At 39.0% G+C, this 27715-nt stretch overlaps 3 protein-coding genes across 3 annotated transcripts in view; 1 reads left to right on the top strand and 2 right to left on the bottom strand.

Moving 5' to 3' along the window:
* Positions 1 to 484, bottom strand: part of thbs3b (thrombospondin 3b) — a 38975-nt gene extending 38491 nt beyond the window's left edge. Inside the window, exon 1 of the mRNA XM_084422782.1 lies at positions 371 to 484. Within this exon, the coding sequence (XP_084278908.1) occupies positions 371 to 451 (81 nt within the window). The 5' untranslated portion in view covers positions 452 to 484. The remainder of the gene's footprint in view (positions 1 to 370) is intronic.
* A 2440-nt stretch (positions 485 to 2924) lies between these two features.
* On the top strand, positions 2925 to 6958 carry txnipa (thioredoxin interacting protein a). The gene is made up of 6 exons (XM_084422905.1): positions 2925 to 3517; positions 4146 to 4221; positions 4312 to 4459; positions 4608 to 4967; positions 5071 to 5385; positions 5674 to 6958. The coding sequence occupies exons 1-6, from the start codon at positions 3262 to 3264 to the stop codon at positions 5719 to 5721; spliced, it is 1203 nt and encodes a 400-aa protein (XP_084279031.1). The 5' UTR covers positions 2925 to 3261; the 3' UTR covers positions 5722 to 6958.
* Positions 6959 to 19433: 12475 nt separating this feature from the next.
* Positions 19434 to 27715, bottom strand: LOC311299364 (uncharacterized protein; the record flags this gene model as incomplete). Its single annotated transcript, XM_084422880.1, has 2 exons — positions 27393 to 27715; positions 19434 to 19848 (listed from the first exon to the last, which is right to left on the bottom strand). Exon 2 carries the CDS (start codon positions 19827 to 19829, stop codon positions 19434 to 19436), a length of 396 nt encoding a protein of 131 aa, XP_084279006.1. The 5' UTR covers positions 19830 to 19848; positions 27393 to 27715.

A 27715-nucleotide genomic window follows, 5' to 3' on the forward strand; every position in this document is an offset into this window, starting at 1 on the left:
TGTTCAGCAGAAGAAAGAAATTCATACAGGTTTAGAACAACTTGAGGGTGAGAAAATGATGGTAATTTTTCATTTTTGGGTGAACTATACCTTTAAATTACTGTAGGCTAATTGACGTACCCCATCCACTGAACCAAAAAGACGACCGCTCAGTATATTATCAGAAATACAACGGTTTGACATATGAGAGTTTGAAGTTTGAACCCATAGACGTGTGTGCGATTTTGGCACCATCAATAACGCGTGCTGGAAGTCACCTCCCATCTTTCCTGACAACCGACACACAAATACATCACATTTATGACAAATACCGCAAAGCATAAAACATAAACTAATGTGATAAACCAACCAACCGATGTGTTTTTCTTACCAGCACAGTTAAACAGTCGATATCTACTGAAGGTAATCCATAGTCGCCTTTCCAACAGAACAACTCCAAGGGAGCAGCCATATTTGAGTGACTTTTCACCTGGAAGTACTGCGCTCTGTGGTTCCTACTGGCAACTGTCAGTTGTGTGGTAGCCTACCCCTTTTTTCCCAGTCTATGGTGGTACCCTATGTTTCTATTAAAATTATGTATTTTGTATGATGTATTTTCAACCACTTATTAAAGGAATAAACGCTAAAACAACTCCTTGCTTATTACTATAAAACGGCAAGGTTACACTAATACTCAATAGACTGTACATGTGAGTTATACCTCAACCTTTTAATGATACAATTATTACAAACGGTGGTTTGCAAACATGAAAGATTTATTACTTGCATGTTGTAATGTAAAATATAGTAGATTTTTATCACACCACATTATAGAGTGTCAAATAATTATTAGTAGGCCTAGTATTATTTATTTTTAGTTTTTATTTTCCTGAATTTGAAAGCACAGCTGGCTCATTAATATGCCCTGAAACACTGGATAAGTTTTGAGAATACATTTTTAAAATGGAATGGACACATACAGAAAGATTATCATTGGAGTAATTACAACATTAAACATGACTATTTTTAATGTTTTTGAAAGAAGTCTCATATGCTCATCAAGCCTGCATTTATTTGATCAAAAATACTGGGGGGAAAAAACAGTAATATTGTAAAATATTATTACAATTAAAAATAATGGTTTTCTGTTTTAATATAGGCTACTTTATAATTTATGTGATGCAAAGCTGAATTTTCAGCATCATTACTCCAGTCTTCAGTGTCACATGATCCGTCAGAAATGATTCTAATGTGCTGAAAAACAATAAAACGTTAAAAAAAAATAGTAGTTTCCAAAAATCAGGCATGCCTTCTGTTGATTGTGCTATAAACGGGAATGAAAAGCAGAGGGAGCAAATGTTTCATTCAACCCAAAAATCTCTTGATCTCTTGTTCCAGTAGGAGGCGCTGTGGTTCTCTGTGGCAGCAGCGGATCAACTGCCCAACAAACATCACATTCACATTTTTATGGCATGCTTAAAGGGATAGTTCACCCAAAAATGAAAATGCTGTCATCATTTACTCTTCCTCAAGTTGTTCCAAACCTGTATGACTTTCTTTCTTCTGCTGAACACAAAAGACGATATTTTAAAGAAGGTTGGTAATTAAACAGTTGCTGGTCCCCATTGACTTCCATAGTATTTCTTTTTTCCTACTATGGAAGTCAATGGGGTCCATCAGTCGTTTGGTTACCGACTTTCTTCAAAATATCTTCTTTTGTGTTCAGCAGAAGAAAGAAAGTCATACAGGTTTGGAACAACTTGAGGAAGAGTAAATGTGACAGCATTTTCATTTTTGGGTGAACTATCCCTTTAAATGGTCTCTTGGGTCAAAACTAAGAGAGTATAGAATGTGATTACATGTGTTTCACAGTTTATTCTGCAAGTTACACATAAAATCCATATTCCGGAGGAAAACAAGAAGAAGAAAGTATCTGAAAAATAAATAAAATTAAGATTTGCTTCTCAAAAGTTTAGAAAAACATTCTAATATTGTAGAATATTTCTTTGAACACTAGATGGAGTCAGAGCAATCCCTAGATGTGTTTAGAGGTCCAGGCTCCAGGTGCTGTATGCATTTGCCTTTTGTGATCCAAAGATAACACATAGCACGTTTTTATAATTATTTTTTACAAAAATGTAAATAAAGAAAAAACTAAAGAAATGTAATTTATGTTATTTTTATATATATATATATATATATATATATATATATATATATATATATATATATATATATATATATATATATATATATATATAAAGTTGTTCTTGCATTCACAAGAGTGTGCTAGTCCCCTCTGTGATGCCATGTCATATCATATACAGCAGTATGTATCAAAACCCTGCAGAATCTCTCTCCCAAGGCAAAGGTAGGGGTGCACTTTGTCTAGGACCAATGACAAACATGTTGATCAGTGTAAAAGTACATTCAAGTGTTCACACAGGACAAATGCATAATACATCATACAAAAATGTGCTAAATTTCGTAACCAAACCACATACATATTCAGCCCTAATTCTGTAAACATAGTCAAGTGCCTTTTATTCATTGGATGTTAACCTAGTTTGCACCAGCAGGGACATCAGTTTTCTTCAACACACCCAATTTTATTTTATTTTTTTCAAGGGAAACCGCCTTTTTCTCTCTCCTCCCTGTGTCCTGGTACTCATCAACAACCAAACGTTTCACGTAGCTCACATTTAAGGTTTCAGTTGAATTTATCATTGGTTCTCCAAACTGTTGGGCATGCCCTTGCAACATCGCTGCATTGTTCAGAAACGTCTCATCATCTGGTTCAACTCCTCCTCCTCAGTGCCTCCTCCCTTCCCGCAGCTGCTGTGCACTCGCTCGGCGCTCTCAGCCACGAGGTGTCCACGCGCCGCTTCTGACCGCTGATTGGCCAGTGACGACATAAACACCTAATTTCGACCAATGGGAGCGCTGTGCATGCGCTGAGCCATCCAGTGCATTCCACTTCCACATGAACAGCTGAAATGGTAAACAAGACTAGTGAGTCACTGGCAGAAGTGTCTGAGTATAAAACCCTAGCCTAGCCCAGCATGCACAAAGCTTCTATACTAACCATGCGAGCCAGCAGTGTGAATTTTGAATTTGCATAAATCACTAATTTTCTGCAATTCATTCCTTACCAAACTTTAATTCGTTTGGACTGAAGACTGGATGCACTTTTGAAGGACTACTAAATATCTGGCTGATTTACCAACTTTTAGTTGCTTAGAGACGCGAATCTTCCTTCTTCTTTTTAGCTTGTAAATCACTATGGTAGCGATGACAAAAAGAGTCAAGGCCTTTGAGATCGTTTTCAGCGATCCATCCAAGACATTTTACTGCAGTGGAGATAAAGTGGCTGGGAAGATCTTGGTGGAGGTTTCGGAAGTGACCAAGGTGATGGCCATGAGGGTCGTGGGAGTTGGATGCGCTAAAGTGGAGTACGCGAAAGGCAAACAGAGATGCCGTGAAGAAATTGACTATCTGAAGTATGAAGAGGTTGTCTACTTGGACGACCATCCCGCAGGTGATTTAAAACGGTTTATCTTCCCTTTAATGTTGACTTTGCTCTGGTAGATGCATTTGCTGGGATGATGCTGATGTTGGAATGTGGCAGTTCATTGTGAAATACTGTATATTCTAAAATAAGTCGTTCACACTTTGTCTTCAACTACTAGCCTGTGTACTAACATTTAAGTGATTGCACTTTATTTTACAGTACGTGTACTTACAGTGTACTTTCCTATTAAAGTACTGGGTAATTTAAGGTAACATAAATTAAGGTTAGGTTTAAAGGATAGGCTCAGGGACAGGGTTAGGACCTAGAATTACCCAGTTATTAGTACATAGTATGTACATGGATAATAGGTCTGTAAAATAAAGTGCTACCATTTAAGTGAAGCATTTGATACAATAAACTTATTGTGTACAAGCATGTTTTACATTGTACTGATCTTTTATTATACTGTTGAAAGTGGTCCTAAATGTCATGTCAAATGCAAAACATATAAACAATAGCTCCTAACTGAAAGCCAAGTAAGATTCATAATGAGGGGATTCCTTTGCTAAAGTTTTTAGTGGGTTTGTTTTGTCTCATTTGTTGAAGATCTCTTGAAACTGTCCAAAACTAATATACTTACCTTTGCTTCTCACAGACACAGATGGTTCGGTTGTTCTCCGTCCTGGCAACAAATACGAATACTCATTTGGCTTTGAGCTTCCTCAACAAGGGTAAGCATTCTAATTGACAAGCTCTAGGCATTCATTTCCGTTTAAGTCACATTTGTCTGTAAATTAATACAAATGTCATTTTCCCAACAGGCAGCTGGTGTCTTCCTACAAGGGCAAATTTGGGTTTGTTCAATACTTTGTGAAGGCTCTGATGGAAAGACCCTCTCAGCCCGCCCTGGAGTGTAAGAAACACTTTGAAGTTGAAGAGCCCTTGGATGTCAACACTCCAGACTTGCTGGTGAGTTCCTCATATTAATATCTTTTATATTTCAAAACAGATGAGCTTTAGGCCATAGTTCATCACTTTTGGTTGGGCTTATCCAAATTCTAGAGGCTGTTGTTCTGTTAATCAAGTTAATCATATTTGTTTTTCCATCAATCACCAGTCCCCTACTGGAGGCATGAAGGAGAAGAAGGTCACCTGCATGTTCATCCCCGATGGCCAGGTTTCTCTGAACGCCAAGATTGACAGGCGTGGCTTCTGCGAGGGCGAAGAGATCTGCATTGATGCCAAATTTGAGAACACCTGCTCTCGCATCGTGGTACCAAAAGCGGCAATCATCGCCAAGCACACCTACCAGGCCAATAACCGCACCAAAGTCTTCAGGCAAAAACTCTCCTCAGTACGTGGCAACCATATCATCTCCGGCATGTGCGACGCCTGGCAGGGGAAGAGCATTCGTGTGCCTAAGATCAAGCCCTCCATCTTAGGCTGCAACATCATTCGAGTGGAATATGCACTCATGGTGAGTTTTTTGCATATTGCAGTTACTGTAGTTGCATGATGTTGTGTTTTTCATCTACAAAGTAGGCACTTATTGAAAGCTCTTTGTTCTTCTTTATCTACAGATTTATATGCACATCCCTGGCAGTGATAAGTTGATTTTGGAGTTGCCTCTGGTTATTGGGACCGTTCCCTACAATGGCTTTGGTAGCCGCACCAACAGTATGAGCAGCCAGGATGGTTCCGTCAGCACAGCGTCGGCGAGCTGGGTGTCCCTGCGAATGCCGTCATCCGCCCCACCAAGCTACTGTGACATTAGACGCGACTGCAGCCTAGATCAACCTCTCACACCTCTATTGGATGACTATGATGGAGGAGACAGTCCCATCTTCATGAACGCACCCCAATTCCAGTTCCCCCCACTCCCCACTTATTCTGAGGTGAGTGTAATGTATATTCGCCAAAGGTGCGGCCACATTTACTTTGCTTGGCGAAATTTCAATAAGAATTTGCACGTTTGGGAGTTTGACATGAGGGCGGAAAAGTTCTCCATGCAGATTATGCTCATGGTTCAGTTGGTCACGTGGCAACGTGGTGCTGACCAACCATCAAAATTTTACCAAAATAGTACTAATGTGATTGCACCTTAGTGTATACAATATGAATACCAGTCGCTATTGAATATCAACATAAAAACTGATCTAATTTCTTGTTTTTCTGTCATTTAGGTGGAAGAGGAATTCAATGGAAACGCCCGCATGCTCCCTGTCTGCTGAACCGACCCAGCAGCTCTAGAACTGAACTGATGCCCATCATAAAAGGGTTTTTTCCCACTTTAAGCACTCCGGGCTTTCACCATGCGAATCAGAGGTGGTTTGAGAAGTGTCGTATGGATGTATGAGGAGCGGAGGATTTTGGGACCCGAGCGGCCCCTCTGCAGGATGAGCTAGTCGAAGTTCAGAGGAAAAAGGAGTGAAGTCCGAGCTCACTTGTGCCTGCATTGCTGACAGCCATCTTATATAATGCATCATTTAAGTTAAACATGTTTCTGTCATACTTTTGATGCTGTTTCAGAGTCTGAAAGAGGGCGCACAGACTGTTTGGCGATTCGAGATTACTGCCTGAGGTGCAAACTGATGGTGCCGCATTATAGCCATTTAAGCACACATAGACTTTCCCCATTGGTGTTCATGTACTTTCCAATAGTCCCCAACATATCATTCAATAGCAATCAGCTTATTTTTGTTATCATTCCATTACAACCCAATGGTTTTTTGTTTTTGTTTTTTTGTGGGGATGAAAGATTTCATTTGTAGAAATGCATTTGTTTTTTTTTATGTTGGTTGTGAGGTTAAGTCAATGTGCTAGGCAGAAATATATTATTCTAAATAACTGAAATGTAAAGAAGACATGTAGTATATCGATATTTTCATCAAGGAAAATCATGTAGTGTCAGTCTATAATGAACCAGTGTTTTGTTTTTCATTTGAATGCACTTTTTATGGATGCAAGTTACTGTAAAACTTACTCGCAGGGAGATTTCCTTTGTTTTTTGTTTTGTTTTTCTCTTGTCTTCCAAAATTGTTCGCTGAGGGATCAGGCATTGCATGTTTTTTTCAAGATTCTGTACAGTAATGCATTCAAAACCTCGTCCTAAGAAAGGGCTCCACTGATGTTGCCTCTTCCACTGTGGACTTGAACATTTGGCCAAAAAAGAACTTAATACTTCAAGTGCCAAAATTAGGGTCTGTTTGGACTTCGAGCACTGACCATGTTCATATGCGAGACCAGAACCTGCACTGTGTGTAGACATATCCTGAAAACATTTTGATCAACATTTTCACTTGTGGATATCTTCCTTAACTTCTCGTGTGTGTCTGTGTTGTTTTGTTTCTTATAGAGTGCAAGATGACTGTTACTGTTATTATAAATCGTGCAAAATATCCTTTTTGTATCTAAATTAAAGTGTTTTTTTTTTTTGTATGAGCATTTTCAATAAAGGTTTTAAGATGATTTGATCATTTCTGCGTTCTTTTGTTCAGTTGAAGTATTCATAAATTAAAACCACAAACAGTCTGTAAGAGACATTTTATGAATCAATATCAGAGATCAAATGCTTATTGTAACAGATGATTAATTAGTGGTGTATTCTTAGGAAATTGGGATTTTATTTATTTATTTATTTGGGACAGTGCACATTAATGAACAATCTTACACTTCTGCACAGACTAAATGAGCTAGATTATAGCATAAATGCTAATTTTCATCTGTGGTCCCGAGGCTTTTTGAGGTATTAAACTTTAAAACTCGTCCAGTTTGTGCTATGGACATTAATCATACCTCAAATCGTGTGACTTATTGAGTGGAAGTTTTATTTTCGAAACAATCAGACTTGTGATTTCCGCCTAGCTCATCAAACAAGCAAAACAATCCCATGTACTTGCGTTGAAGGTCTATCTAGAGACCCGTATGTCAGAACACGTAGGTGAGCTCTTGACTTGGGCCAGTAATTGACCATTCAAACATCTATTTGGCATTAGCATTGTGGTGGAGGTTTATCACATGCAAAAATGTATTTTTTACTGATATAGTACTATAGTGATATAGACTGTGTCAGATGGAGAAGATAGCAACACATTACACAAACCCTTAAAAGCTTTCTTTCTCCAATCAAAAACAATTCTGCTGATAGAAAATCCATCGTTTCGCGGTCACAGGTCATTGTTTATTTTCAGTGCTTGGCTAAAGAGAAGATTTAAAGGCATAGTTCACCCAAAAATACAAAATACTGTCATTGTTTACTCTCAAATTGTTCCAAATCTGTATAAATGTCTTTGTTCTGTTGTACACAAAAAGAAAGATCTTTGTAACCAAGCAGATCTCGGGTCCCATTGACTACCATATTGTTTTCCTTCTATGGTAGTCAATGGGGCAGGAGATCTGTTTGGTTACCGACATTCTTTCAAATATCTTCCGTTGTGTTCAGCCGAGCAAAGAAATTTATACAGGTTTGAAACAACTTGAGGGTGAGTAAATGGTGACAGAATTTACATTTTTGGGTGAACTATCCCTTTAAATGTGGAAATAGGAGACCAAAAGTGAATTTTGAATCAATGCAAGGTAAACAGACATGGATGTTCATGTTTGTTCAAGGCAAACCTCAGGATCTGATCGATGACAGAAAACAAGGCTTATTCAGTAAAACCTGGGATGTTGCTTGGGATTCAAGGACCCTGGTACTGGTAAAACACATCTAAATTACCCATAATGTTGGTGTTTTTATTTGTGATTATTGATTTGTATGTAGTTTACAGTCTCTTGCGAGAAAAATGGCAAAACACTCAACACTGTTGGTCTGAATTTTGAAAAATGTGTTAAATTTGATCCAAATTTGATTCCAAGTAGACACCCTGCACGTTTTTTTATCACATGAATCAGATCCAGCCTTCATACCTTGTTTTTCTTTGCTTAAGCAGTTTTTCTTACAGTCTTGTAGAGTTGAAGAGGGGTCAAGTCATTAACGTCATTTTTGTGCTGCTCTCTTTCTTATGCGCATGAAGCATTTGTTGAGACGTGAGAGCTGCCGCAGAGCAACAAGCGATAAGGGCAAAACTGTTTATCTTGTGCAAAACACTTGCTAAATGAGCCCCTCTCTGTCCTTCCCTTCGCATGCTTTCTGTTCATTTACCTCAGGAAAACCCTGTCATTTTTAATGCACTTGCCCAATCTGCAATCCCTCTCCCAACATGGCTGCTTTAATACTAATATTAAATCTAAATCTTCCTCTCTTATATCTGTATAAAATATGTGGTTCCCAGCAGATTAATTCAGACCATATTACACATACGCTGGTTTGACAGGAGAAATCTCTTGTCTAGACATGGTTAAACTGACAAATCCAGTGTTTCTTGTATTTTGGTACTCTAGAATACAAACAACAGTGTGTTTTTCCCCTCCAGATTGTGTAACTGACATTATGTTACTTCATTATGTGTTCTTTTCTGAATTGCATAATATATTATTGTATGTTGCAGATGCAGCACTGGGGCCCATCAATTCTTTGGTTACTGACATTCTTCAAAATATATTATTTTGGGTTCAGCAGAAGAAAGAAATTCATACAGGTTTAGAACAACTTGAGGGTGAGTAAATGATGACAGAATTTACATTTTTGGGTGAACTATCCCTTTAAGTGCACTTAAAGAAAGTACACTTTCATGACTGTTTCTTAACACACTTAAGTAGGCTACACTAAAAAAATATTCTTAGGTGGGTCAAAAAGCACTCTAAAGTTCAGCTTATTTCAATATAAATGTCAACTATAATACATTTAAAAATTGTATTTAAATTAGCATACATTAAGGATCTGAAAACATTCAGTTCACACTCAAGCATTATTTTAAAGTATATTATTTCATTTTAAAAGTAGTCATTCTTTTTCACAAGGGTATATGGGACTGTGATCTTGATATACCATGACCAGCCAGGTCTACAGATGTGCTAAACACATGGGGAGGTATAGGTGTCATTGATAATTGCACATGCATAATGACCAGGTGAACAGGCAGACCAGACAAGGCACGTCTTGTGTTCAGTTATTTGTTGGATGCCTTTCACATGCCTTTTGGGAAATGCTTAGCATTATTTTCTAAAGCTACACCTCTGAAACAGCCTCAGGAGCAGAGGTACATGTGCTACGTGCTCAGTGGCCTACAGCCTATACGTGAAAACATTGAAGATTCACTGTTTCTACAGACCCAAATTCCTAATTCGGAAACGGATAATGGCTTCAAAGTGAATACCGAATTCTACCGCATAATAAGAAAAAATATTCGGCAGACCCATTCAATCCTTGTGCCGTTTAGGCCTACTGGATAACAGCTGGGCCGAGGGATAGATAGCAAATGAAAGAATACACAAACCAAATCACTACGCAATGATGAGTGCATGTCAAGTGATTATAAGATTCTACACGATCATACATATTTCTACTTAATATGTTTATTTAAACCTTGTACGATATGTTAGGCAAATATGTTTCTCGCTGTCTCACTCTCTCCCGGAGATAGCACGCTGCCTTTATGTAGGCCTATACTTTAGCCCATAATTTGTTCAGATTTTAATTTACATGCATAGTAAAATTTGTTTGAGCAATTTTCAATCACTGAATATTTCCTTTCAACTTGAATTTCTCTTAGCACTTTTTTTAAAATAGAAACCTCGGTTACAGTGTAAGTACTGAGTAATATTAAGCAACTACATGTACTTACTATAGGGTTAGGATAGGATTGGGGTTTGGTTGAGGGTTAGTTGCATGTAATTATGCATAATTTACTATAAAGTATATGTAACATGTAACAAGGACACTGTAAAATCAAGTGTTACCGAATCCTCTATTATCTCCTTATTTGAGGTTGTGGCTTTATTGTGTGCATTTAATTTTATAGGCTAATTAAAATAAAGAAAATTATTTTATGAGCTGGGATATTTGTTAAATGAAACCTATGAAGGGAACAGAATTACATTTAAAATGTACTTTTCTGCTGTCATTTCACGAACAGATAGAGATAGAGAAAAATATATAATATAAAGATATAAAAAGATTTAAATATAAGATATTAAAGATATTATTAGATATCAATTTATAATGCGGCTGTGAGCTATTAGGCCTAACACACGTTCTTTCTGCATGTCTTTTATGTGTTTGCTAGAGGTTGAATTCAAATCAAATACTGTCAGACTGCCCATATTACTTCTGTCTACTTTATAAATAGTATGAAAATTATGGAAATATATGGTTCAGATCAATCAAACCATATATGGAAATGAAAGAGTCATAATATGGTCAGCAATGGAGGTTGTAATCTAGTGGAGAAGTGTTGTACTACACCCCAAACAGAAAAACCCCAAACCCCAAACAGAAAAATCTCACTGAAAGCTAATTTCTTGAGGTATCAACCTCAAATTTGGAACAAAACGTAATTGCTCAGATTAATGGCTTTGTTTTTCTTGCAGTTTTAAAGTAAAACATGTTTCATAAAATATATATATTTTATGTAAAATAATTATATTTTTAAATATTTACATTTCATAAAATGAAAACCTTTTTCACTTTTTTTTTTTTTTTACTTCTACAATAATCTGCCAATTGTCTCCTTTAAAATGAGACCAAACTTAAGTCTGTGCTCCAAAGTTTTTAAGATTTATAACCATTTAAAGTGGAAATGCCATTTAGGGGTCTATGCCCCCAAAAATGGGACTGACAGTTAAAGGGTTAAGAGTCTTGAAAGTGTACTCTCTTTAAGTACACTTGAGTGGCCTTTTATTTCATTAGTATTATATTATCTGCAGGTATAGTTAAAAATATACTTTGAAGATTTGAAGTAGGCTACACTACAAATTCACATTTAATACAATTAAGCACAGTTCTGGGGGCTTTCACTTTTGATTTGCACCTATTGCCGAAAAGCAAACAGATGCCTGAAAATAGTTCAGTGGGAATATTTAGACAGACAGGTCAGACACTCTTGACCTTTGACTTCAAACAAATATTTTCTTGACCTCTGGGAGGAAACAAGCCCTTTCTTGCCATTTAAAGCTTCACAAATAAGAAGTCAATGACCGTAAGAAGCAATTGGAAAAGTTTTTCAGAATCTTTTAAACAATGTGAAAGTTCATGTGCTGGGGATAACAAATCTCTTTCTCTGCTCTTTCTCAAACCAGCATTTTCACCTCTAAAAATGTAAAGAAAAGCCGCTTATACTTTTTAAAACTATACGTTTTTATAGATTATCATTATCTTCAACACCAGATCAGCACATTAACCTTTTAAACTTGCCTTGAATAAAATTGTAGAGCCATGAGACTGAGTTTCAGTTCAGGATTACTGTGTGCTTACTAATAGATTCACATAGTTTCACACTGCCTGAAGCATACAGTTGGTTATAGACCAGACATGTCAAAACCATTAGCACTCAGTCTCTAGTATTCAGCCAGAGGTTATAGGTTTTCTATACCTGAGAAATGTCACTTGTAACTCACTTGGGCTTAACCTATATATAATAAACTATAGATTTATTTTTAAAGAAAATGTGAGTAGCACAAATAGTTGATGAGTTATGTTTGTTCAAATTCCTAGGAGCTAATAGTGATCGATGCTTAGATTAGCGATAACCATTAATCGATAAATTAAATAAGAATAAAAAAAAACATTATTCTTATTCTTAATGTATATTATTTATTTATTCAAATGTATTTCATAAATGTAAATTAAATGGAATAATCTTATTTAATTGTATTTACTTAGAAATTATTGTATGTAATTTGTAAATAAAATGAAATAAATAGAAATACATTAAATACTAATTAAATGAATGAATCAGATTTTACTATGCTTAAAGGGTTAGTTCACCCAAAAATGAAAATTCTGTCAGTAATTACTCACCCTCATGTTGTTCCAACCCCGTAAGACCTTCGTTCATCTTCGGAACACAAATTAAGATATTTTACAGACGCGACACAGACGCGCTGCGCTAAAACACTACGTGAAAAAACTCGAGGCCCAGAGAGAAGGAAATGAAAAGTGGAATAAAGTCGTTATTTTTGTTATGTTTTTGCGCACAAAAAGTATTCTCGTTGCTTGATAAATTTAAGATTGAGCCACTGTAGTAACTTGGACTATATTAACGATGTCTTTAATACATTTTCTGGGCCAGCAAGTTATAATGTCTTAGAAGTCTATGGAGGAGTGAGCCAGCTCTCAGATTTAATCAAAAATATCTTAATTTCTGTTCCGAAGATGAACGAAGGTCTTACGGGGTTGGAACAACATGAGGGTGAGTAATTACTGACAGAATTTTCATTTTTGGGTGAACTAACCCTTTAAGTATCAAATATATTTCAGAATATTTGACCACACCCATTTCTTTCTATTCTTTGGCCAGCTAGTATTATTAGCTCACTCTTGATTGGTTAGCACATGATAGCAAATGTTCTGTATAGTCAGGGGTACAGGGGTAAACATGTTTCCTCATGGAGGGACCTTCTCTTGTGTCATTGTCAATTCTTGGAAATGCAGCACTGGGTTGCAGACAGTGTGTGATGATTTGTTATGGCCAAACTGGACAGGCGTATTTTCTCTAACTTTATGACTGTCAAATATGCTGGAGATTTAGGAGAATATCTTTGATGTAGCCTAAACTAATCATCCTAAATGTTTTGTACACACACAGTCTCTTCTCCATTCTTTCTCTTTTCTTACCAGCATTGTTGCTCCATCCATTTCCCATCATGGAAATGCTATTCATGGAGTCATTAAGCCAAACTGAGAATGGAAAATTAGTTCTGCCTTTCTTCGAAACTTTGGGGTGAGCACAAAAACGACACACACACACACACACACACGCACACACACACGCACACCAGGCGCGGATTTATGGGTGGGCCTGGGTGGGCCTCACCGGTGGCCCACCCTGTCAGATTAATAAAAACTATTAAATTAAAGATTTTTAATTTTATTAATAATGATAATGCATTAATAAATAATTAAATTTTAATAGTTTCCTGAGGACATTTATGTACTGTAGCTACGAAAAATAGCTACAAAAGAAAAATATTATGTCCGCATATCACGTCAGTCCAGTGATACGATCACGCAACACTGCGTTAGCTCCGAAACTTTCGGACCGAAAGCAACAAACAGGATCCAAACGCGCCTGAGATCATCCATGCTGACTGGACGCCTGAACAACTTTGGACTTCTCTCTTTTGAAAGAGAACTTGACAGTTCGGATTATGATGACATAATCAACGTTCTCAACTCAAAGCCCAGTGGCCTCATTTATAACCGTTGCGTACGCACAAAACAGGCCCTAAAAGAGGCGTACGCCACTTCCGACGCATAAGTTGTGATTTATAAAAACAAACTTGACGGGAAAATGTGCGCACCTGCACGCAAACTCTTACCCATGCGTACGAACGTTTTGGAGATGGAGCAGTTTGGCGACGTTAAATGTCTTTTTGGTCACTTTTAGACAGAAAATGTAAAGACATAAACAGAAAAATAATACAAAATATAATTTCACTCACCAAGCCTTGAAGCAAATATCCATCCCTTCTTAAATGTCCACGCCAGCGAGCGCGTTGGGGCGTTTAGTGAAACTGACGCAAATAACAGTTTAAATAAATAAAATAATGATTTAAACTATGTTTTACTTCCGATATAAACATTTAGATTAAATATGCCATTCAAATGAATGGAGTTTAACACTTAAACGTGAAATCATTACTGAGAAGTTACAACATTTTTTTATATTCAATCAATAGAAATATTTGTTGTGGATGCGATGTTTTTGAACACTTTTCCTGTGGTGTGCTGTGTTTTAATGTTTTAACCACAGAGATAATTGCTTATCATGATAATACCAGATTGTCTGAGAAAATAGTTTCGTGCAAATAATGCCCAATCTGTTTCCATTAAAAATATAAATCAATTAAAAATACAATTCGGCCAATGGAAAAGATTGAGAAAAACTTTCTCTGAAATGTTTGATTTATGTATTCAAAAACAAGGCAAGATATAGGCAACTACTTGATTTTTATTAATGTAATGTGTCTTGTACCGTTAAACGTTATCACGTGGATGAATAATCATATGCAAATGATATGCAGATGAGGATCTGCATAGTAAAACTAGGCGTTGTAAGCTCCATATATGGTTATTTCGGGGTGGAGACGCATGTGCGCACAATCTTCCGCTGACTGGGATTTATAAAGTGAATTCTGCGCAGGTTCTGGTGTACGAACGGTTTTATAAGTCTGAATATTTTTTTGCGTACACCATTTTTGGCTTTCGGGCGCATGTACACTTTTAGTAAGGTTCCTACGCACAGTTTTATAAATGAGACCCCAGGACACTCCGCCTGGTTTAGAGCTCAGGTAGCGCTGTTTTTTTTTTTTTCTCATCAACCGATTATGTTCATCAGTGGTTGTATATCAAGCAGGGACACGTTTGTTTGCATTATGTTTTTGTGATTTCACCAGAACGAATATATCCGCAACGGATTGAAGCGCGCGTCCGAGTAAAAACAGTGCGGCGTTTGCGCGAGACACACGAGAAAACACTGTATCCGCACCACTGATCGCAGCGGCAACGAGCACTTTGATCACTTGATTTAAAAAACACATTTAAGCGCTAGATCGTCTCTTATTTAAACAACTAACGAAATGAATGCTCTGCCAGTTAACTGGAGACGTTTTATTAATTTGTAGAATTGGTACATTCGTGCCGCAAAATGTCTTAAAAAGTGGTGGGGACAATATCGACCCTGACAAAAAGTGGTGGGGACATGTCCCACCTGTCCCACACGCAAATTACGCCTATGGACTTAACGTTGTGAAAGTCTACGTGCAAGTCGCGTGTAATGACAGACAGATGACCTTCAGGTTTAAAGCAGGCGGGATCCTGACTGACATGAGTAGGCTACAAGGCATAGGCCTATTTAAATTCCCTACCGAAGTACCGATCTGCTGACATATTTATCAGGCGTGTATATAAGCTTAAAAAACCGAGGCCCCTCCGTATATTCACCAGGCCCACCCATTACTGACGTTCTGTATCCGCCACTGACGCACACGCACACGCACATGCACACGCACACTCAGTTTCCTGGTTTTATGGGTACTTTCCATTAGACATAATGATTTATATACTGTACAAACTGTATCTTCTATCCCCTAACCCGAACCCTACCCCTAAACCAATACCTATCACAAAAAACTTTCTGCATTTTTACATTTTCAAAAAAACATCAATTAGTACGAATTAAGCTGACCAAAAAAACATTTGGTCCTCAACCTCCTTTCCACAGCGAGTCTTATCAGTTAACTACAGGCATGAGAGATACCTCAAATCATGCTCACAGAAGCTGTTTACGTGATTGGACTTTTGTGAAGGGACAAAGGAAAGGGCTCTGTTGATTGATTTTTAACCACCCATAACACCCAAGCAACGTACCTAGAACATTTAAAAAACCTTAACTGCATAGAAATGGCTTGGAAAGCACCCAAGACGTTGCCATTGCATTGAGTTTTGCATGGGCAAGCACCACACTACTAAAAATCATCATAAAGTCATCAATTTATGATTACATCCTCAAATTATCCCCCACACACTCTTAAAAATAAAGGTTCCAAAAGGTTGTTTTTTTTCAAAGCGATGCCGAAGAAGAACCATTTTTTGGTTCCCAAAAGAACCTTTCAGTGAACAGTTCTTAAAATAACTGCTATTTCCTTAGTGTGAAGAAAATAATCTAAAGAATAGTCTAAAGTTTTTCAACTATAGAGGAAAACCTTTTGTACAATTGAAAGTTTCCATGGATTTTAAAGATTCTTCATGGAACCATCAATGCCAATAAAGAACCTTTATTTTGAATGGTGTATATTACTCCAGTCAGTCCATCATAAGAAACCCGAGCTTGCTGTATGACACTGCTTCTAAAAACAGGAAGTCACATGTGACAGCCTCAAAAACTGCTCTCTTCCGTTCACCTTTCCCCTCATTCTTACTGCTTCTTAGCCAGTCCTTAATCTGCCATTCATGAGTGGGAAAATCAAGTCATTTCCTTAACAGTAACAGCACCCCACTTGACTTTTCATTCTTTTCTGCCTTATAAATACACAACCTCTTCAACAGTTTCACGCAAAGGACTTCCCGTAATTTAATTATAACTAATGATGTATGTGCACTGTATGTTTATCATCAGATGCTCAGACTTTTTAGTGCTGAACGTCATATGCGACTGTTTGAATAATGTTCCATTAGAGAGCTCAAAAATAAATTGTGCAACAAACGACTCATGAGTTCTGTCACCTGTCACCCAGGACAGCTCAGACGTCTATCTGATACAGTACAATGCTTGTTTGTTTTGTTTCCATCATTAGCATGCCATGCCAGCCAGTCTGGGAATAGTATAAAAGATATTTATAGGCTGTATATTGATCTTTATAGACATAGTAAACTGACTGCACACGTGTCTGTTCAAAACAAACAAACAATGATGTTAGTATTAAAGTGCAGATATTATGCTCATTTATAAGTTCATAATTTTATTTTTGGAGTCTGGATATATGCATGATTTAAAAACCCATTATTTATGTACATTGCTGCAGCACCTCTTTTCACCCTCTGGTTTAGCTTCTTTTCTCTTTATATCCCACATTTCCAAATACAGTCCTGAAAGGCCTGTGAGGGGTCAATTTTTGTTATATTTTAAAAAAAAACGTGGCATTTTTATTTATTTTTTTACGTTTTAGATGTAGAGGCAGGTGCTGAGCGGGTAGGGACATTGCAAGGTTGGCATCTCTGTCTTGATGTCATATTATGCAAGCTTGGCATCAAGCCATGTGGAACAAAGGTGATTCTCCATTACAGTAATGGAAACTCATCTCATATTCCTGTTCGGTAATGGAATGCCGGCTGTTCTTTTTCGTCTGCTTGTTTGTAGCTCCTCATCATAGCATATGCTTTATTGGAGCTTCTGTATACAAGCATGTGATGCACATCATATGAGAAACAAAGAATCCTGACCTTGTTACGTGAATACATTCTACCACATGTAGGGAACAGCACATTCCAGTTTTATTGCAGGGCCCTCTCTTACTGCAACAGTGGAGAAAGGTTTGCTACATTTTGATTGGATCTAGGTGGACTTGGCGGTCCAACACCATCAGATAAGGATGCTAGGACAACTGACAGACACCTCAAGCACGGGAAGGACAGGACTTCTCATTGGTCCACAGACAGTTTCTGCCCTGCACCCATCATGAGACTAATCCCTGGTTGAAGATAACCGCATAAAAATGATTTAGGACTTTTTGGATGCAAGAGCAATGGCTGAAACAAAGGGAGGCTACAATGATCCATCCAATCCATTCCAAACTATTTTTGGAAACCGTAAAACTGATGTAAACTACACACATCCATTTCATACTTATTTAGAGGAATAAGTATTCTCAGTGACAGCTATTTGTAGTGCAACATCTTACACAAATTCAGCTGTTGATGTACAAATGAATGAATGCATGACAGTTCAATCTTTTTCCATCTTGTTTGGACTCTATTTGTTTAGAATATTGCTAAAACTTAAAAAAAAGTGCTTTAGATTGTACAAATGAGTTCCACAGGGGAAAGAAGGTGTAAGATCCACCCAATATGCCCAACGAAAGTTTGCGTTAAGCAGGTGAAGGATTACTTCACGTTCGGTCATTTCCGTAAGTAGTTTAATTCCAATTTACTTTTATCTGACTCCATTTTATCGTGACCTTGAATGTAGGTTGGAATGCCAATTAGTTATTGGTCATTTATATGATAATTTATCTAAACATTTGATTATTCCATTTTACTCTTTACCCGTATTTTACTCGTTCATTCAATGTCGCTAAGGGTCTTGCGGCGGCCATTTAACGCGGACCCCACAGTCACAAACTCTCGAGTCTTGGTCACTGGACAGATGTAATTGACTATATTATTTAGAGGCCTGCTCTCATGCTTACTCTCTCTAAAAGTATTTTGTTTAGTTTCCATAGATATGTATACACTTGAATTAAAGCAACACTATCTCTAGTCAGAGGTCATGAATCCTGCTATAGATAGGCTGACCAACATTACTTTCTCTGATAGTAGTTTTGGTTTCGTTATTTCATGTTTCTCCATGTACACTAGCTAGGGTAATATTACAATAATCAAACGTTGCGTCAGTTCTGGCAGGTTACATTAGTCAAGCTGGCATCAGCTGACTCTCAGCTGATTCACGTCTACCTATAGGAATATGATGCCTATCACTGTATACATACTGTATATAAGCTCCTTCAGTATTATCAACATCTATCGTGTTTCTCAGTAGTTACCCTCCTCCATCCCCAGCTCCTCCTCTCGTGCAGTCAGGATTTGGCATTCTGATTCCCCTTTGAATCAGACTAATTTCTCATATGTACTTTAAAATCTTGAATTAATGATGTCTGCAATATATTCATGTTGGTTCTGTTCTGTTTGCCCTAAGGGGGGTTATTGCTGCTCTCCCTGCTCATATCCATGCTAGGCTGCTTGGATGTGCAGGGAGTTCTTGCCTAGAACAGAACCATACCACCAATCCTAACTGTATGCTAACTGTCAATCGTATTTGATGATAGTGGTCCTGACAGAAAACAGAGGTAAGGCTCACTCTATTTAGGTTGGTCGAGCAACATTCTGTTTTCCTAAACGGAAATTCTCTTTATTAGTCTTTACAGTATAAGTACACTTGGACTAGCACCAAGATGTAGCCGAAACTCTAAAATCTCAGTTGGCGTGCCCTATGCTCCACTCAAAACTGGACTTTAGTCTGTTACTAACCTGACACAGATTTGCGGTAATAATGGATACAATGTAATAAAAGTAGTCAGAATAAAATAAAATGTAACAATTTATTATTAGTTAACAAGTAATTGTTTATTATTTAGCATACAACACCCTGGGGACGACCGATGGAGATGCAGCTACAGGAGATGGAGACCCAGGTGTAGCAGACGAGCCGAAGAGCCCATCACTGGCACCGGAGACAGAGGTGGAGCCGTGGCGATGAGCTTCCGAGGAGTGAGCTTCCGACTCACGCAACTTGGTCAGACTCTCAGGCTCCGGGTCGATGTCCTCTCCTGTCCTCTCTGTTGGATTAGGCTCGTCGATCGCGGCAGGCAGGTCTCCCTTGCCTGTGGTGGACTCTCTTATCTCCATTGTGCCAGTTGTCGATGGATGACAGGTCTCTGGATGTGGAGTGGGGCTGGTGTGGTCCTCTGCCAAGCCGATGGTGAACAGGGAGTTGTTGTTCACCAGCACCAGCACCCTCTCCATGAATGCGGCAAAGTTTAAACTGGGTCACAGGGAAAAAACACATTGAAACATAGGAACCCTGACATTTAGACCAAATCCTTACATGTATGGTGCCCATTTTAAGCATAAATCTGTCACAGTTCTGTCACCCTTGTCTGGGTTTTCTCTTGGTTTAGTGACAGAGCTGTGACACTCCCGGTTTGTCATGTGTTTGTGTTAGTCTGGTCTGTTGTGAGCACATGGCTGTCATGTTATTTCCTTGTGCCATGTGCTCTCCTGTCTATTGTCTAGCCCCTCCCATCTTGTTATCTGATTATTGGTTAATTTGTCCCACCTGTCTTTCTCGTTACCCTCCTTTGTTTGTTCCCCTATTTAGCCTCCCTGTGTTTGTAGTCCTGTGCTGGTTCGTTGTCCAAGTTACCTGTTCCTGGTGTTTCCTTCCCGCTTGCTATCTGAGTTTTGAGTTTTGTACCTTGTCTGCCAGTGACTAATAAATTTCCTCTGCATTTGAATCCTCGTCTCACGTTCAACTATTCCGTGACAGAACGAACCAGCCAAAATATGTGGATACAGCAGAGCGAGATTTTTTTCTCTGGGAAATCTTCAATTTCCTTGTTTGACTACTTCGCTAGGTGCGCTCAAAGGACTGAGGAGACCATGGCAGACGGCGGTTAGCTGAGAGGAGGTAAGCCCAGGTCTGCGACTGGCAACTCTTCTAAAGCTCCTATTCACCTGCAACGCTTTGAGGGAACCCGCTTGGCCAGATTCTCTGGGACTCGGGGAGGTCGTAGAGGGGGACATGGTCGTCAGGAACCCCAACGTCATTCCAGAGTCCAATCGCTCTTCAGCCAGGTGCATGTGGTCCCGTCCAGCGCAGAGCCTTCACCGCTGGTCCCTGTTCCGGTGGTCCCGAGTCCGGTGGTCCTGAGTCCAGTGGTCCTGAGTCCAGTGGTCCCAGTTCCGGTGGTCCCGAGTCCGGTGGTCCCGAGTCTGGTGGTCCCTGTTCCGGTGGTCCCGAAACAGAGGAGGAGAAGGAAGACTCCCTCCGTGACTGTCCCGGTGGACGCTGTCCCGGTGGTCCCGAGTCCGGTGGTCCCGAGACCAGTGGTCCCTGTTCCGGTGGTCTCGAGTCCGGTGGTCCAGAGACGGAGGAGGAGGAGAAACCCCTCCACAACGACTTGTCCGGTGGCTCCTAACCCAGAGACCATCCCAGAGGTTACTGCCATCCCTGACGCGCCGCTCAGGCGACTTGCTCTGCCCGTGCCGCCCAGGCGTCCTGCTCTGCTGGCCCCGCCCGAGCTGCTCGCCCTGCCGGCCCCGCCCGAGCTGTTCGGCATGTCTGCCGAGCCTGTGTCTCTGGACAAGATGGCCGCCGTCGAGCCAGTGTCTGTTCCTGTGCCTGAGCCGATGTCTGAGCCGGTGTCTGTTCCTGAGCCTGAGCCGGTGTCTGTTCCTGTGCCTGAGCCGGTGTCTGTTCCTGTGCCTGAGCCGGTGTCTGTTCCTGTGCCTGAGCCGGTGTCTGTTCCTGTGCCTGAGCCGGTGTCTGTTCCTGTGCCTGAGCCGGTGTCTGTTCCTGTGCCTGAGCCGGTGTCTGTTCCTGTGCCTGAGCCGGTGTCTGTTCCTGTGCCTGAGCCGGTGTCTGTTCCTGTGCCTGAGCCGGTGTCTGTTCCTGTGCCTGAGCCGGTGTCTGTTCCTGCGCCTGTGTCTGTTCCTGCGCCTGTGTCTGTTCCTGCTCAAAGGGTTGTCTCCGCCCTGGTCGTCTCCGCCATGGCCGCCCGAAGGGTTCTCTCCGCCATGGTTGCCCGAACGGGTTTCACCGCCATGGCCGTACGAACGGGCTTCACCGCCCTGGCCGCCTGATCCGCCCTGGCCACCCGATGGACTGTCTGAGCCACCCTGGTCTTCAGCCAGGAGTCCGGACCCGCCCTTCCCCTCCTGGCTCAACCCTCCCATCCCTCCCTGGCTCCCCTCCCTCCCTCCCTCCCCTCTCTGTGTATGTGTTCTGATCTGCTTGTTTTGTCTGCTCTTTGGTCTTGCACGTTTGATGTTCTTGTCTTGTTTTTGGTGTCCCTCTTTGGGAATGCCAGGTGGCGTTCCTTTGAGGGGGGGTAGTGTCACAGTTCTGTCACCCTTGTCTGGGTTTTCTCTTGGTTTAGTGACAGAGCTGTGACACTCCCGGTTTGTCATGTGTTTGTGTTAGTCTGGTCTGTTGTGAGCACATGGCTGTCATGTTATTTCCTTGTGCCATGTGCTCTCCTGTCTATTGTCTAGCCCCTCCCATCTTGTTATCTGATTATTGGTTAATTTGTCCCACCTGTCTTTCTCGTTACCCTCCTTTGTTTGTTCCCCTATTTAGCCTCCCTGTGTTTGTAGTCCTGTGCTGGTTCGTTGTCCAAGTTACCTGTTCCTGGTGTTTCCTTCCCGCTTGCTATCTGAGTTTTGAGTTTTGTACCTTGTCTGCCAGTGACTAATAAATTTCCTCTGCATTTGAATCCTCGTCTCACGTTCAACTATTCCGTGACAAAATCACAACACACCATTTTCCCTTTTAAAGCTTGTATACACAGGCATCTCAATACTACAAGGGGGACCATCACAAAAACATGTCCAGGTCACATTTTGAAAATTGTGTTTTGAAAATTATGCTTAATTTTATAATTTCCTTAATTATTATTATAATTTTTTTTTACTGAATGACAGTATGGACAGTATGAAAAATGTCCAATTCCGAAAGCCTGCTAAACTCTGCACCCCTGATCCAAAGACAAAATGTAAAGACTAATACTACCATATCATTAAATACTTACATTCAGTTTCTCACACAAAACTATCATATGGATTCAGAAGAGTACTTTTATGGTTATTTTGTGTCGTAAAGCTCCAGTTATGTATTCCACTGTGGGGGAAAAACAAATGTCATATGGGTTTGGAATGACAGAAAGACGGTTGAGGAAATGATTGCAGAATTCATTTTTTTTGGTGATCTACTGCTGCTTTTTCTTATGTTTTCAATTAAATGAATTTACTGTAAATGTACCTTTTTATCATTTGGCCTATTTTATTGTATTCTCTTTATTCTGTCATGTAAAATACTGATTGACTACACTTGATTGGAAGCAACTTGCATGATTAACTGCTGCTTGTTCTTCACTGAAGGTGAAACATATCCAGTTCAGTAACCTGTTTCTGCAGCTTAACTGGTAGAGCATGACACCAGTAAACTGACATTCGTGGATTCAGTCACCAGAAAACACGGAAATGCACATACTGATCAAATGCAAGCCTTAAAATGCACTGTAAAATGTTTTGGATAAAAGCGTAACATATATAAGATACACATATACAAAATCATGTATCTGACATGTGAGATTAGGATGTTTCTCTCTCCCTCTCTCTGTCCACACGTTTTATAAGAGTTACCATGACTTAACTCTAGCTATAGACTTCTAGCTAAAGCTATAGATTTCTAATTTCTAGCTAAAAACACCCCTCTAAATAGTGTGGTTTTTAACTAGTTTGGGTATTTGGTATTTAGTTGATAACATTGACTAATGTATATATTTAATTTACTAATATAGTTTAACTAAACTCTGAAGAATGCCTCTCAGGCTTATTAATCTGTCAATTAATTAGGCAAGGCAAGTTGGCAAGTTTATTTATATAGCACATTTCATACACAATGGCAATTCAAAGTGCTTTACATAGAAGAAATTAAAATAATAAAAAGAAATAAGAATAATTAAAACAGTTTAGAAAAATAAAAAATAAAATACAGTACAAACAGTCGGACGAACATTGGCACAGTGCTCATTCAGTAAATGCATAGTTAAACAGATGTGTTTTGAGTCTGGATTTGAATGTGACTACAGTAGGAGCACATCTGATCTCCTCTGGAAGCTGGTTCCAGCTGCGGCTGGCATAATAGCTAAAAGCAGACTCGCCATGCTTAGAGTGAACCCTTGGTATTTCAAGCTGATATGATCCTAATGATCTGAGTGATCTGTTGGGTTTATATTCAGTGAGCATATCTGCAATGTATTGAGGTCCTAGGCCATTGAATGATTTATATAATAGTAATAATACTTTAAAATCAATCCTAAATTTAACTGGGAGCCAGGGTAAAGACCTGAGGACTGGTGTGATATGTTCATATTTTTTGGTTCTGCTCAGAATCCTGGCGGCAGCATTCTGTATGAGCTGCAACTGTCTTATGGTCTTTTTGGGAAGGCCAGTGAGGAGTCCATTACAATAATCCACCCTGCTGGTGATGAAAGCATGCACAAGTTTCTCTAGGTCTTGTCTGGAAACAAAGCATCTAATTCTTGCAATATTTTTCAGATGATAGTATGCTGATTTAGTTATTGCTTTGACATGACTACTGAATTATATAGATATCAAAAAATATATTTCCAATCAGTAAATGATATTTGAAGCTATTTTTATACCTGCTTCCCATAGCTGATGTAGTTTCACTGTGCTAGTGCGTCATCATGTAATGTCACACCTAAGAGAGTATTCTCTTTCCTAAGATTCTGACCAAACCTAACCACTGCATTAATAATTCATCACCAGTAAGTGTGAACTAGGGATGGAACTAAATATGAGTACAGAGTAACCATCCATGTGCAAACTAACTAATAAGGATATGAAGGCAATATGTGCCTTCCAGCCAATCAGGGAGAAATTTAGTCCGCTTCAATGTAAAAACTCCTTCATTTATGAAAATGGAAATAAGTAGCCTAGTTGTTTAAGTCATGAATTCCTCAGATACAATAAAAACTTTATTACACTGGTCATTCTTAAATTGCGTTAGATTTCAGAGAATGTACACTCCCATTTACTAAGCTGATAGATTGAACTTTCAAAGAAAAACTAATCTTGTGGTTACCGTGTTAATGTGTTGCATGTCAATTGGTATGTGTAATCATCATATTCTATATACACTGTACTATTTTGACCACATAGCATATAGTATTTAGAGTCTGCCATCTTATCTCTTATAACTTTTATACATTAGCATTAGCTCAGGACTGACCTAAAACAATCAAATGTTTTTGAAAAAGGTTATGTGGTTAAATCTAGAGCAGATAATTGTAATAAGTTTAATCCAGACTAAAAACATTCACAGGGATTTGGGGACAATTAGGGAGAATTTGAGTATAGTTATTGTCATAAACCAAGCATTTGGTGCATTGTGTAGTCCAAACGGTAAACTGAAAAATCCTAAAAACAATCCGTGTTCATTTCGGTAGCATACAGAGGCCAGATATGGCTTTCCCAGCCTCCCAACACAAAACGCCTCTGGTATGCCTGAACTCTGGGCTTACTTGGCAGTACTACAGTAACAAAAAAACAAAAACAGCTCCACTGTTCACATGCATGAAATGGTTTCGAGGAAAAGGGGAAATAATTTGTACTAATGCCAACTCTCTGAGCTCAGAAGCAGAATCTGAGGTTAAGTGAGTCAGGGTTGATAGACAGAATAAACTATTTCAACCACAATTTCAGTTTTGATCTGCTATGCTCCAGCCTGTCGCAAATGATGACTAAACTTAGATGGGAATTCTGAGTACTCTTCAGAGACAACTTATTTTCACTTAACTCAAAAAGTCCCGCTATAAAGTGGGTATGTGTTCAGGTTCAAAATTTCCACATAGTAATCCCATGACAGCAACTTTCTTGTCTGGCTGCGTAACTGTGCCTTGCTTTGATTGGCTAAACATACATAATCATGCATGTCATTGGTTGAGCCCAGTGTTTTGCAAGCTTTCATTCACCTAATGCATGCTCGGGATTTCCCATGTTTTTTGTCTTCCTTCTTTATCTTTTGGTTTCTCTCACACACAACCCTGTTTTCTGTTTGGCTACTGTATTTTTTAGCAAATATAGTACAATTAGAACAGATTTGAAGGTCAGATTCTAATATGAATCTTATTTTGACGAAGGAATCCCAAATGTTTGTTCTTTTCCAACATCATTGTGTGATAAAATGATATGCTCTGTTGTGCTTATGTATATAAGCTTCAGCTGAAACGGACTGTTCCTCTGGCTTACAACTGTCATGGTGTGCAGTTTAATTCCTGCAATAGATACTTTCAAAGTGGCCCCATTCAAAGTATTTCAACACTTACAAAAATGTAAAACTTTCACAGCATTAGATAAAGTATCATCAATCCAAGTGGCTAGCAAAGAATAAATGACATATAATGTTCTAAATGTCCCTTTGTGGTTGTCATATGTTAGTGAATCATGTTCATATTCATTTATGATGAACTACAACTGTGTGAAATTGAGGCACTGACTTTCAATCATACACTATAATATAAAAAAATCATACAATACAATAAAAATAATATAATAAAACTTTTCTGAACTATCGAACATCAATGATTTTAGAGGACAAACATTATGCTAAATTCCCAAAAAAATTAAAGAGCAGGCAGAATTCAAACTCTATTTATGAGGTCGCTCTTTTGACCCACGCACATTTGGATACCCCCACAGATTATACTAAATGTTCCATTTCCTCGCTCTCATTCTTCCTGTGTTCTGCCAGGTTGCAGTTTTTTTTCCCCCACCCACGTCATCCTTCCCTGGCTTGAGGCTGAGAACATTTACTTCCCCTATAGTTGTGTACACTCAGTCTCAACTGTAGCTGAAATGTCTCTGACTTCTGATTGGTGGTTGACTCTGATCACGCTCCACCTCATTGGTTGGGTGGCTTGAGCATGCTGTGATCACGCTGTGAATTCATGCCAGCATCCCCTGTTGGCTGATGTGTCTTGATTCCTCCCTGTTCTGTGTAAAATGCAGGTGTCAGCCCTTTTATGGACCGTGGCAATGTCTTGGGCTTGTGAAGATTGGGTAAGACATAAACACGGAGAGAGCAAATTTAAACCTGGACACTCCAACAGCTCAATATTGATCTAATTTATTTGTATACAAGCAGAGATGTACTGAATTTTCTGGTGTCTTGTGGGTCACAGTTAGTAAAGCACTACCTATAAGTATTAGAATAGGCTAATATGTGTCATATGGATGATTGTGATTTCACCAAGTACATGTTCCTGGATCAACATCTTTGTTCAACAAATGTTCCTTGAGCAGCAAATCAGTGCTGATTTGCTGCTCAAGGAACATTTGTTGAACAAAGATGTTGATCACAATATATTATATATTAAAATGATTTCTGAAGGATTGTGTGACACTGAAGCCTGGAATAATATATAATTTATATACGTAATATATATTATAATGTAATATATATTTATATACGTTTTAAAATGAGTGTAAAAAAAGTTCTGTGAGTAAAAACCAACAGTATGTCGAAATCTGTTCTGCACAGCAACCCTAAAGTTGTTGAATGTTTTAAAAGGGGAACTGAAGGTCACATTACATGTTGTTAATTTTAAATAGCTACAAATTCAGGCACAGAGAACCGAAACAAGGCAGAGAAACTGATTAAAAATAGGGAAATGGGATTTGTCCAGAACATCACATTTAGTGTTCATTTTTCAAAACAAGGTAATCTTAGCATACGTGTTACATTCAATTAGTAGATAAAAAAAAACAAAAAAAAAATACCTTTAGGCTGCAGCACTGCAGGCTCACATTATTACATCACTGGGGAAGTGTTGTTTCTCATCCATTGACACATTGTGCCAGATTTCATGTGCGATATGATCAAAATAACCTCAGGGCTCAGCACGAGCTGCAGAAATGTACACAGATATGTTTTCTGATTTTCTGTGCTGTGTGCTGCTGAACGCTTCTATTGGCCTGTATAGCAAAAGCAGCAGACACACTCCTCCCATGCTGCCTCTGGATGAGATCGGAATGTTCTGTTTACAGTGAACGGAGCAAAAACACTTTTCACAAGAGGAAATATCTTTTCAGCTAACCTTGAC

The sequence above is a fragment of the Rutilus rutilus genome, assembly GCF_951802725.1.
Source record: "Rutilus rutilus genome assembly, chromosome: 11".
Taxonomy (NCBI): Eukaryota; Metazoa; Chordata; class Actinopteri; order Cypriniformes; family Leuciscidae; genus Rutilus; species Rutilus rutilus.

What these genes read in the sequence shown, in the direction of transcription:
- txnipa (XM_084422905.1), top strand. Translation starts at nt 3,262, where the DNA reads ATGGTAGCGATGACAAAAAGAGTCAAGGCCTTTGAGATCGTTTTCAGC. An exon ending in CTTGGACGACCATCCCGCAG is followed by an intron (nt 3,518 to 4,145) that starts GTGATTTAAAAC and finishes TGCTTCTCACAG; the next exon opens with ACACAGATGGTTCGGTTGTT. An exon ending in TCAACACTCCAGACTTGCTG is followed by an intron (nt 4,460 to 4,607) that starts GTGAGTTCCTCA and finishes ATCAATCACCAG; the next exon opens with TCCCCTACTGGAGGCATGAA.